At 37.0% G+C, this 12,269-nt stretch overlaps 1 protein-coding gene across 6 annotated transcripts in view; it reads right to left on the bottom strand.

Annotated features, from left to right (window-relative positions):
* COL24A1 (collagen type XXIV alpha 1 chain) overlaps positions 1–12,269 on the bottom strand; it is a 294,053-nt gene that overhangs the window by 48,934 nt on the left and 232,850 nt on the right. For all 6 annotated transcript variants that reach the window (XM_084874405.1, XM_084874404.1, XM_084874403.1 and 3 more), the window contains exons 47-48: positions 7,612–7,665; positions 6,388–6,495 (exon numbers count right to left, since the gene is read on the bottom strand). In XM_084874405.1, the coding sequence (XP_084730531.1) occupies positions 6,388–6,495; positions 7,612–7,665 (162 nt within the window). The remainder of the gene's footprint in view (positions 1–6,387; positions 6,496–7,611; positions 7,666–12,269) is intronic.

Raw genomic sequence — 12,269 nt, 5'->3', positions numbered from 1 at the left:
TTTTATTATCCATTATTGAAAATATTCCAGGGAATTTGCTAATATTTAGAAACTCTATTACTCTCTGAAGTAGTTTCTCTATCAACATAGTAATTATCTTAGAAATCTTATTCCCTAATGACCAGTTTAGCTATTGCTACCTAATTTCATTGGACAGACATTCTCATTATACTTTCACAGCAAATATTCTACAGGGAGCAGAGACATCAGTAGAAAGTATTTCCAAATTCATCAATACCAAAATAAACTTCAGGATTAAAAGGAGAATTCCTCAAGAAAAAATTACTTGGTTTTTGTTTTGATGAATATAAAATACTTAAGTACTTAATGACATCCTGTTATCCTAAGAATGCATGTAAAATTTCTCTAATTCTTACAACAAGCTAAAAAGATTATTTATGATCTGATAAATCATTGCTTACTAATTGCAATACCAGACAACATTCAACTTCATGGCCATCAGAGTTATTCAATTGTAATTCATTCTATTTTCTTTCATCATAAAATTCGAAGAGTTTTTTATACTAGCCATATGTACAGGGACATGTGTTTCAGAATATGATTTCTAAAAATAATCCCTAACTAGAAGGAGAATAACTTAAGAAATGGAGGTAGAATATACAGGTTTGTTGTCTTACCAATTCATACTCAGAGTCTTCTTTCCTTTGATAATATCTTCAGCTTCTCCATTTCCACTAGATACTTCTAGCATTTAAATAGGGCTGAAGTTCTCTCATTTAAAAATATGTTCAACATGGTATTTCAGTTTTTTTTCTCTAGTTATTGCTCTACTTTCTCCTGCAGAGCCAATTTTTCCCTCTGAATTTTCTGAATATCTTGATTCTCTCCTTGGCCTCTCCTGAAACACCCCAATCCTGTTTCTACCCTCACTCATCAACCAAATGGTTATTTGCTAAAGTTATGAATGACCTTCATATACTAAAACACAATGGTTATAATTTCATCTTACTAGCTTTCGATATTACTCAAGGTTCTTCCTTGCACACACCAGAAACCAGCTCTATAGAATTTAAGCATAAATTTACTGAAAAGACAACAAGTAGCTCATTTAATCACTGGTAAACCTGGAAAAGCAGGTTAGAAAAATGGGTAGAATTAAAGGGAGATGAGGCAGCCCGAATTTGGACACTGCAGTGTGCGCCAACCCTGGGCACTGAATGCTACTAATGTTACTGCCATTGCCCACATAGCAGAATCTCCATTGTTACTGCTTCAATCTGTCACCAACTCCCCCAAATGAAGGCCTAGGTTTATAGAACTGATTGGTTATACTTAGGTCCTACATTCTTGTTTCAAGGAGGGACTGGAAAGAGAAGGAAAGGGAAAGATACATAGAAACATCAATGATTGGCTGCCTTCCATTGGAGTTGGAGCCCACAACCCAGGCATGTGCCCTGACAGTGTTCTGGAATTAAACCAGTAACATCTTGGTTCCTTGGTTAACACTTAACTGCTGAGCCATCCTGGTTGGGCAGAAATTTTTGACATCTGTAGTAGAAGCTAGTCTCCCACCAATACTAAAAAAGTATAAACATAAAAACTTCTAAACATAAAAATGGGCTTAAAATGCTTAGTCAAAATGAAACAGAAATGTATTTAAAAAATGTCCAACACATTCTCTCAGGATAGTTAAATATAATTGATTATACTTTCTTCTTTTTGAACTATTGTTTTTTAAGTTTTCATGACATTACATTCTTTTTCTCCTATCTATTATGATCACTCCATCTCAGTTTCCCTTGTAGTCTCCTCTTCCTCCTTTACCTGACTTCTAAATGATAGAATTCCTCACAGCTTGAGTCTGGACTTTCTTTCCATTGTTTACATTATATTTGTGTTGGTTTGTTTTTTTCATTTGCTCCCTTAATCTGCTTACTGCCCCTTCTCTATCTCACCATTTGTTCTGGGAATCTGACCTTCATGGACTGTCTCACTTGGGTTCTCTTGTTCTTTGAATTCCTAGAGTTGGCCAATGGGATATACCACTAGGATATGGGAAAGTGGGATGAGAAATCAATATATTGATTTCTTCCTTTGCCTCCCAGTTTTGCTATTCTGCCAGTGGCTGGATTACTTTCAACTATGGCTCCTGTGAGATGCCCCCTTTCCAATAACTCCACGTGACTCTTGACTTGACATTATTTATTCCCTTTAACCTTTCACGTATAAGGTTGATTACTACTTCCTACTGTTGATAGTTTCTAAGCTCCCCAAACATTCTTTACTGGCAGTCTTAACCCTGTCTACATTTCTCTAAATAGTCTCTTCAAAATTCCAATTGAGTGTTCCACATACATCCTTACAGATCTCTGATTGGAGCATTTTTCTGTGTTGATGACTCTTAAATTAATATTTGACCTCCTCTCTGAGCTCTAGCCTAGAATACTTAATTACCAGCTTATCTCCATTTGGATATCATAACCTTACCCATAAGATTTGGGCTTCCTTCAATCTTGGCTTTTTTAGTGACAAGTATTACAGTGCATAGAGTTAGAAACTTGCAAAAGTTGAAAATATGGAAGTTATCCTTGACACCTCCCCCCCTTACCTCTTATAATAAAAAATCAAGTCCTGTTAAAACTCCATCCTAAATAATACCTAAATCTATCCACTTCTTTCCATTTCCACTTCACAAGTGTAGTCTAAGCCATGAACATATGTAGCCTGGAATACTTCAATAAACAGTCTTCTTATTGTCTTCTGCATCTAACCTTTCTCCCTTCCAACCCATTTGGCATACTGGAGCCATAGGGAATCCTTTAAAAATGTAAAATTGGATAATGTCACTTCTAAGCTTAAACCTCAATGGGTTCTTACTGTCTTTAAATAATATTCTTTGTTCAATATCCTTAATATGACCTTCAATATCCGCCATGATGTGTCCATTGTATACCTGAACAGAATCAAACTCTCCTATAATTTGCATACTAAACTTTAGCTCCTAATTGGTCTTATTATGGCTCTTCAAACACAATGTTCTTCCTTTGTATATGCTGTTTTCTCTACCTATAATGTTTCTTTCCTGCTCCCCAACACAATGAATATTCCTAATTTCCTAACTCTTATTTATTATTCAGTGTCATCTCTCCTTGCCTCCTCCCTCATATAATAGCACTTTACACAATTGTAAATTATGTAAGGTATAATTGACATAACGAATCCACCCCTGGCCCTGACCTAACTCAGTTGCTTAGAGCATCATCCTGATGTGCCAAAGTTGCCAGTTTGACCCCTAATCAGGGCACATACAAAAAACAACAACCAATGAATGCATAAATAAGTGGAACAACAAATCGATGTTTCTCTCTATCTCAAATCAATTTAAAAAGAACACACCTGTGAAATCATTATCATAATCAAGATAACATATTCAACCTCCCAAAGTGTTCCCTATCCTTTGTAAGCCATCCTTCCCATGCCTTCCAACATGCACTCCCATCTCTAGGAAAACACTAATTTGCTTTTGGTCACTACAGATGAGTTTATAATTCCTACAATTTGCCTCAGTAGATTCACAAAGTATATGCCCCTTTTTGTCTGCTCTTTAAAGAAAACTTAGTATATCTATATTGAGATTGATTTATGTGGTAGCATGTATCAATAGCTCATTCTTTTCATTGCAGGCTACCATTTACTTATACATGTGTATCACAATATGTTTAGCAATTCATCTTTTGATGGACATTTGGGATGCTTCCAGTTTGGGGTGATTACAAAGAAAGCTGCTATGAATATTCATGCACGAGTTTTTGTGTGGACATAAGCTCTCATTTCTCTGGGCTAGGAGTTAAATGGATGGGTCATATGATAGTTATATGATTAATGTTTTAAGATACTGTCAACATATAGGACAATTGACATCTTAATAGTATTGAGTCTTCTGACTTATCAACATGGAATACATATCACTTATTTAGGTCTTCTTTAATTTCTGTCAGCAATATTATATAATTTTCAATATACAGGATTGCACATTGTGTGTGTGGGTCAGATTATGTCATTTTAAAGCTATTTTAAAAACTGCTCTTTAAAAGTCAATTTCTGATTGTTTGTATATATTGTCAGTATACAGAAATACAATTTAGTTTTGTATGTTCATCTTGCATCTTAGTAACCTTCCTAAACTTACGTATTAATTATTTTGTTCTGTGCTTTATTCTTTTTTAGACTTGAGCTCCTTTTAAGACTGAGATATCAAGTGAAAGTCCCTTTCTAACCCAACCGATGTTAATAACATCTTATATAAAAACCATTATATGCAAATTGACCAAATGTTCCACCTGTCACTTATGAAGAAAATTGACCACCAGGGGGCAGACATTCAATGCAGGAGCTGCCCCTGGTCTGGGCCAGTGAGCAGGCAGTGCCAGGCTGCCAGCTAAGTAGGGTGCCAGCAGGGGCCCCCCAATTACCCTTGTCGGTTGCCCCACAGATCGGCCCTGATTGCTGGCTAGGCCTAGGGACCCCACCCTATATATTGGGAACAGTCTCTTAGATTTAAAAATTAAAACCTGGCAAGGCTACTCTAACACTGAGAAAACAGGATGATGCAGCAATGACATGCATGGACTCTGGCTTGCACATTTTGTGGTCAGCTCTGATTCTGACACTTATAACTGTGTGACAAAGCCAATTACTTAAGTTTTCTCTGCTTCAGTTTTTCCACCCATAAGATGGGGAAAATGGTACTACTGCCTCAGAAGGATCATGTTATATACTACTTTTATAATCAGGGCAAAAAAAAAGTGTAGGTGCCCACAATCACTTCTCTCTGCTTCAGTTTTTCCACCTATAAGATGGGGAAAATGGTACTACTGCCTCAGAAGGATCACATTATGTACTACTTTTTATAATTAGGGCAAAAAAATGTAGCTGCCCACACAACAGCAAGATGCCTTTCACCTGTATGAAAAGTATGGTCACTGTTGCATGCAACATCCTGGATTGCGAGCGGGATGTCTGACTGCCGGTTTAGGCCCAACATCCCCTGAGGGGTCCCAGATTGTGAGAGCGTGCTAGCCAGACTGAGGGACCCGCCCTGTGGATGAATTTCGTATACCGGGCCTCTAGAAGTCTATAACTAGTTTAATTAAGAACATTAGTCTGGCTGTCAAAGTTTTCTAGAGTTTAACCTGTTGATGTTTTGATGTTCTGACATAGTGCCCCTAAATAAACAGAAACCATGTTAAGACTCTTTTTAATAACATTCACCTTTTCAAATAGAATCTTAGCAGATATTTATTTCTAAAATAAAATTAAGTTGGTTACATCATAGTTCCATAGTTGTTGTTTTTTAAACAATGAAACGATTCATTATTTCATTGTTTAAAAATTAAGACTATTAATTTGGGTTTGGGTGTAGGTATAGCATTATGCTACATTTGATAAATAACTAAGATTAATTGATTATTTAAGAAGAGAAAAGCAGATAAACATGTACAAATAACAGAAATGTACACAGGTAAATTTTACTTGGTTCTTGAAAATATGTGGTTAATGGTCCTGGCTGGGTGGCTCAGTTGGTTGGCACATCATCCCGGAAACCAAAAGATTGAGGATTTGATTGCTGGTCAAGACACATACTTAGGTTGCATGTTCCATGTCTCCTGGGGGCACATACAGAAAGCAACCAATCTCCTCTCTCACTTTCTCTCTTACTTTCTCTCTCTCTAACACTCTCTCTCTCTCTCTCTCTCTCTCTCTCTCTCTCTCTCTCTTTTCTCTCTCTCTCTCTCTGCATGTGTCTGTCTCAAATCAATAAAAACATATCTTCAGATGAAAACAACAAATATTTTTATTATGATGACATGAGGGAAGGAAAGAAGATAAATGGCTAAATGAAAATAAAATAGATTTTTAAATTTCTGATAAAATAAGATAGAACAGTTATAGAAAAATAAGAGAGAATATATGTCATTGCATCACCAGATATATAGAGAAAGAATATTCACACATTTTTTTTCCAAGTAAAATACTGACAAAAGTAAAGGAAAAATAATTTTTGGCAGAACCTACCTTGAGGTACTGCCAAGGCTTAAATGTTCCAAAGATGGTTTTTGATGAACTCAAAACATAGCCAGTTTGGATAGCCCCTAAAACTGCTTCTTTATGGTCCTTATTTGTAAGATTTTATATGTGTAAAATGGCATAAATGAAAAAAATGTGTTATTCAATATAAAATATTCAAGCAAATGTACTCATTGATACTATCTGGAAATCATAAACACAATTCTAAAATAAGTATTAAAGAAATGATAAGCTTAATTATAACCAATGTCAAAGCTTAGAAAGCCAAAATATCTATGGTCTAGCCAGGAGACACTATACATAAAGAATGAAAAGCAAAGAAATATTCAATCTACTTACAGGAAGGCCCTGTTTTCCGGGTTGTCCCACTTTCCCAGGGTTTCCTGAGAGGCCATCTGTTCCTTGGAATCCTTGCAGGCCCTTTGGACCAGGTAGGCCTGGAAACCCCTTGATAATTAAAATGATTTGGATTATAGAGAGGTACTGTACATGGTGATTTAATAACAAATTATATTTATGGGTGGGGGGAGTGTTTACATTTTTAATACCCTGTCCAGGATAAATTTTCCTATTTCTTGGATGCCTTACTATTTGGTTTCAAAAGATCAGGCCACTGTCTTTAAGTTCCCAAAACAAAAATGCCAAGCTAATCAGCAACATACTGTGAATCCTTTTCAGTTTTAGTGTAATTCTCTGGTATTTCTCACTGTACAGCACAGGCTTTCCCCAGCTGTGAAGTAAAGATCAGCTCTGTACACCTGTCCGCTTAGGATAGAGGCTGCCATTCACCATTTACAAAACCTCCTATCACATTATTTTCCAAAGGAACAGATTATGGCTCTTTTTGTTGCCAATTTGAATTAGGTAATTATATGACTGAATCTGAACAAGTTGTTTCTCCTCTTGGGCAATTGGATTTTATCTGTACGAATCGCTTACATGTTATGATTTATGTTTATTTTCCACTTTTTTGAACCAATAGAGGTCACACCCAAAGCAGGTGACTGGGGAAGACCAGCAGAAAAATCTTTGCTAATAAGTTAGTCAACACATATTTGCCTGGTCAGAGGAGGGAACTGGTGGCTAAGATAAAATTAATTTTTGTTCTGTGATGAAAGACTTTGTTTTCCCACCCCTAAGACTTTCTGTTCTTTTACCAGGAACACAAGAGGTTGAGTGCTTTAATTAAAACCCAGCTCAAGTCTTTCTATTCATACTTGATGACCTCTGATCTTTGTTACCACTTGGTCATGATTCCAATTTCCTTGTTTTTTAGTGGTTCACCATCAGAGAGTAGCATGAGTCTACAGAGAGGGCTCTGTAGCACTGAAAAATAGCATTCTTCAGTTACAGAGACTTACATTTATAATAAATAGCAAGCTTGGTTTTGAGTGAATGGTCCATATTTTGTTTCCTCTGTGTTCCTGCAGCGGCTTAATTTTTTTCTTGAAGAAAATCTGATTTATCCAATACTTGTTATAACTAGCCCCAGACTTTTCTGCTTGCTAAAGTTGCCAATTCTATTAAGAAAAGCAAGAAAGATGCCAAAGGCTGGCTACTTACAGGAATCCCAGGTTTTCCAGAAGCACCAGGAGCTCCTTTTTTCCCTATAGGGCCCTAAAAATGTAAATCACAGTTATTAAGTGATTGCAATAAATTTAATTAAACTTGAAGGCATAGAAAAAAAAAACAAAAAACATGAGAGCTGGATGTTACACTACAGCAAGCACTGCTACGAGCTAGCTATATTTCACTGGGACTGCCATTTAAATGACCCGGGAGTCATTTTCTTCAACCTTAACTGGGAGAATTTGACCAGATCACCTTAATTTTCATTTAGCTCCAAATTCATAGTTTAAAAATTTAAATCTAAGAAGGAACTGAATGGATTATTTAACAAATAACTTTCAGACAGGGCTCTTGACTGAAAGTGGCTAAGTACTTAATTAATTCAGCAGTAAACATTTATTGAGCATTTTACACCAGGGACTCTGTTATGTGCTGGGAATGCAAAGCAAAGTCTCTGATCATCAAGCGCTGACAGTGTAGTAACAGACATGACCCAATCAGCCTACAATGTGCTATCTAGAAGCATAGAGAACATACTTGTGAATTAAAGAACTGATATTTATTTTCACAGAACTCTTTGTTTTTCCATGTGTGAGATGTTTTAAATCCTAATTGATTCAGCAGCAACTGGTCTGCCAGGATAGTTAGAAACATTACCCTTGCAAATTATGACATTATTCTGATGATATCCTAAAATTATTTTTAAAAGAAAAACGTGGAATAGAGTGACCTAGTTCATAAATAATAAAAAAAGAGCTCATGACCATCACCACAAATATTTCTCAGAAGTCGTCAAAACTTCTCACAAACAGGATGATTCTACCAAAATGGGACGTTATTAAAATCTGAAGATAAATGATACCAAAGATTCAATTTGATAACAATAAGAAAATAAGAAAAAAGATTATATTTTCTGAAAATGAGCTTGAACATTTTAAGAAGAAGTAGTATATCTAGTCACAGAGAAAAAGAGCATTTTATATGAGATAAAAGTCTAACATTTTTAGAATTTGATTATGGGGAAATACACTCATCAAGCGTTCTACTTCAAACATTGAAACTATTTTACTTGTCTTAAAAAGTCACTAATGTGAAATTTCTGTAAGGATAAGAAAACAAAAAAATGTGATAGTTGGTGACCCAGGTTTAGTTGAAGTTTCTGACAACAACTCATATGTTTCAGAACACAATAAAGACTTTTAATATTGAAAAAATTCTGATTTCAGTTATCTTTTTATATAATAAATATTTATTGTTCAGATTATTACAGGTGTTCCTCTCCCCTCCCCCATTACTCCCCTCCACCTGATTTCCCACCCCACCCCATGCCCTTACCCCCTGCCACTGTCTTTATCCATAGGTGTAAGATTTTTGCCCAATCCCTTCCTGCACCCCTCAGACCTCCTTCCCCCTGAGAATTGTCAGTCCACTCCCTTTCTATGTCCCTGATTCTATTATATTCACCAGTCCATTCTGTTCCTCAGATTTTTATTGCCTTGATTTTTAGATTCACTTGTTGTTAGGTATGTATTTGATGTCTTTTGTTGTTCATAATTTTTATCTTTACCTCCTCCTCCTCCTCCTCCTCCTCCTCCTCCTCCTCTCCTCCTCCTCCTCCTCCTTCTTCTTCTTCTTCTTCTTCTTCTTCTTCTTCTTCTTCTTCTTCTTCTTCTTCTTCTTCAAGAATATGCTTCAGCATTTTATTTAATTCTGGTTTGGTGGTGATGAACTCCTTTAGCTTTTTCTTGTCTGTGAAGCTCTTTATCTGACCTTCAATTCTGAATGATAGCTTTGCTGGGTAGAGTAATCTTGGTTGTAGGTTCTTGCTGTTCATCATTTGAATATTTCTTGCCACTCCCTTCTGGCCTGCATAGTTTCTGTTGAGAAATCAGCTGACAGTCGTATGGGTACTCCCTTGTAGGTAACTAACTGTTTTTCTCTTGCTGCTTTCAAGATTCTCTCTTTGTCTTTTGCCCTGGGCATTTTAATGATGTGTCTTGGTGTGTTCCTCTTTGGATTCCTCTTGTTTGGGGTTCTGTGCACTTCCTGGACTTTCAAGTCTATTTCTTTCACCAGGTAGGGAAAGTTTTCTGTCATTTTTTTCAATAGGCCTTCAATATCCTGCGCTCTCTCTTCTTCTGGCACCCCAAAAATCCGAATGTTGGTACGCTTAAAGTCATCCCAGAGGCTCCTTACACTATCTTCACACTTTTGGATTCTTCTTTCTTTCTGCTTCTCTGGTTGGGTGTTTTTTGTTTCCTTATATTCCAGATCTTTGGTTTGACTCTTAGGGTCTGTTGATCTACAGTTGAGTTTCTATATATTCTTTATTTCAGACAGTGTATGCTTAATTTCTAACTGGTCCTTTTCCATTTTTTTTTTTTTTTTTTTTTTTTGTATTCTCATTAAGGTCCTTGAAGGTCTCTTCAAGTTTCTCAGCGGTTTTTAGAAGATTTTTGAGTAACCTCATAAATGTGATTCTGGACTCTGTGTCATCCAGTAGTTTACTTTCCTCCATCTCTCCAATTTGTGACATGCTTCTGTGTCTCTGCATTTTGGTTGCCTCCCTGTGTTGATGGAGTGGCTTTGTGTGGTTGGTGACTTATAGGGGCCAGTAGCTCAGCTTCCCCAATTGCCTGAGGTGGTTGCTCTTGGTACATCCCTTTGTGGGCTGAGTGCAAAGTCTTGGTTTAGTTAAGCCTTGATTGCTGTTGGTACACTGGGAGGAATTGACCTCCAGGTCAATTGGCTGTGAGGACCTGCTGTGTCTATAATGGAAGAACTGCTGCACAGCAGACATACTTATGGTGCAGGCCTTGTTTCAGTGGGGCTTTGGTGCTCACTGAGTCCGCCTCTTAAATGTTTCACTTAGGAGTTGAAATCTGGTGTCTCACATTGACCACTAGGTACACTGGTTTCTGGATCTCCAATGGGGTACAGTTCAACTACTGTCTGAGGCCACCCTGTAGGAGCTACAGTGAGAACCACAGTCCTCTCCTCCCTGCTTGGAGCTTGGAAGCTTTGGAGCTGTCTGCACCAGGTTGCAAGTTTGCTAGGTTAAACCGCGATAGAGAAGGCTGTTCATAGGCAAAAGCCACTGCTTGGAACTTGGGTGTTTTTGTAGATTGTGCGGGGTGGAGTCTCAAGGCAGAGTCTCGGGGTGTCATTAGGCTGGGGCATGGCCAACAGTGATGACTGCCCATTAGCCATCTCTGCCTCTCTGTCCACGTCCCCGCATCTCGCGCCCAGCACAGCAAACAATTATTCTTGCGCACAGCTCTGCAAGCAAGCCACCCTCACTTTCCTACCCGATGGCAGTCTAGCTTCTTCCCAGAAACTGGATTTCAGAGAGATTGAGAGCTTGAAACTTCATACTGTTTTCCACAGTGGCTGCACCAGTCTGCATTCCCATAAGCAGTGAAGAAGGGTTCCTTTTTCTCCCCATCCTCTCCAGCACCTGTCATTTGTTGATTTGTTGATGATAGTCATTCTGACAGGTGTGAGATGGTATCTCATTGTCATTTTGATTTGCATATCTCAAGTGACTAGTGACTTTGATTGATCACATTTTCATATGTCTCTTGGCCTTCTATAGGTCCTCTTTCAAAAAGTATCTATTTAGGTCCATAGCCCATTTTTTGATTGGGTTGTTTATCTTCCTTTTGTTAAGTTGTATGAGTTCCCTATAAATGCTGGAGATTAAACCTTTATCAGAGATAACATTGGCAAATATGTTCTCCCATATAGTGGGCTTCCTTATTGTTTTGTTAATGGTTTCTTCTGCTGTGCAGAAGCTTTTATTTTGATGTAGTCCCATTTTTTTTTTCTCTCTTTAGTTTCTGTTGCTTTAGGAGTTGTTGCTTCAGCATATGTCTGAGTTTTTGCTGCCTGTGGATTCCTCTAAGATTTTTATGGTTTCCCATCTTACATTTAAGTCCTTTATCCATTTTGAGTTTATTTTTTTGTATGGTGTAAGCTGATGGTCTAGTTTCATTTTTTTTTTTTTTTGCATGTATTTGTCCAATTTCCCCAACACCATTTATTGAAGAGACTGTCTTGACTCCATTGTATGCTTTTGCCTCTTTGTCAAATGTTAATTGAGCATAGTAATTTGGGTTGATTTCTGGGTTTTCTATTCTATTCCATTGGTCTATATGTCTGTTCTTATGCCAGTACCAGGCTGTTTTGAGAACAATGGCTTTGTATTACAGCTTGATATCTGGTATTGAGATTCCTCCTATGTTTCTCTTCTTTCTCAGGATCACTGCAGCTATTCAGAGTCTTTTTTAATGCCAGATTAATTTTTGGAGAGTTCATTCTAGGTCTGTGAAATATGCCGTTGGTATTTTAATGGGGAGTGCATTGAATCTATAAATTGCTTTGGGTAATATGGACATTTTAATGATATTGATTCTACCAATCCATGAACATCGTATGCTCTTCCATCTGTTTACGTCTTCCTCTGTGCCTTTTTTCAGTTTTTTCATTTTATTTATTTATTTATTTTTTTGTAGTTTTCCATGCATAGGTCTTCTACCTCCTTAGTTAAGTTTATTCCTAGGTATCTTAATTTTTTTAGTACAATGGTAAATGGGATTTGTTTTTAGTCTCTCTTTCTGTAAGTTCATTATTGGTATATAGAAATGCCATAG

This window comes from Pipistrellus hanaki (assembly GCF_964339955.1).
Source record: "Pipistrellus hanaki genome assembly, chromosome: 2".
In the NCBI taxonomy this organism is placed as follows: domain Eukaryota; kingdom Metazoa; phylum Chordata; class Mammalia; order Chiroptera; family Vespertilionidae; genus Pipistrellus; species Pipistrellus hanaki.
The sequence above is the reverse complement of the archived record's forward strand: the minus strand, read 5'-3'. Positions and strand labels throughout refer to the sequence as shown.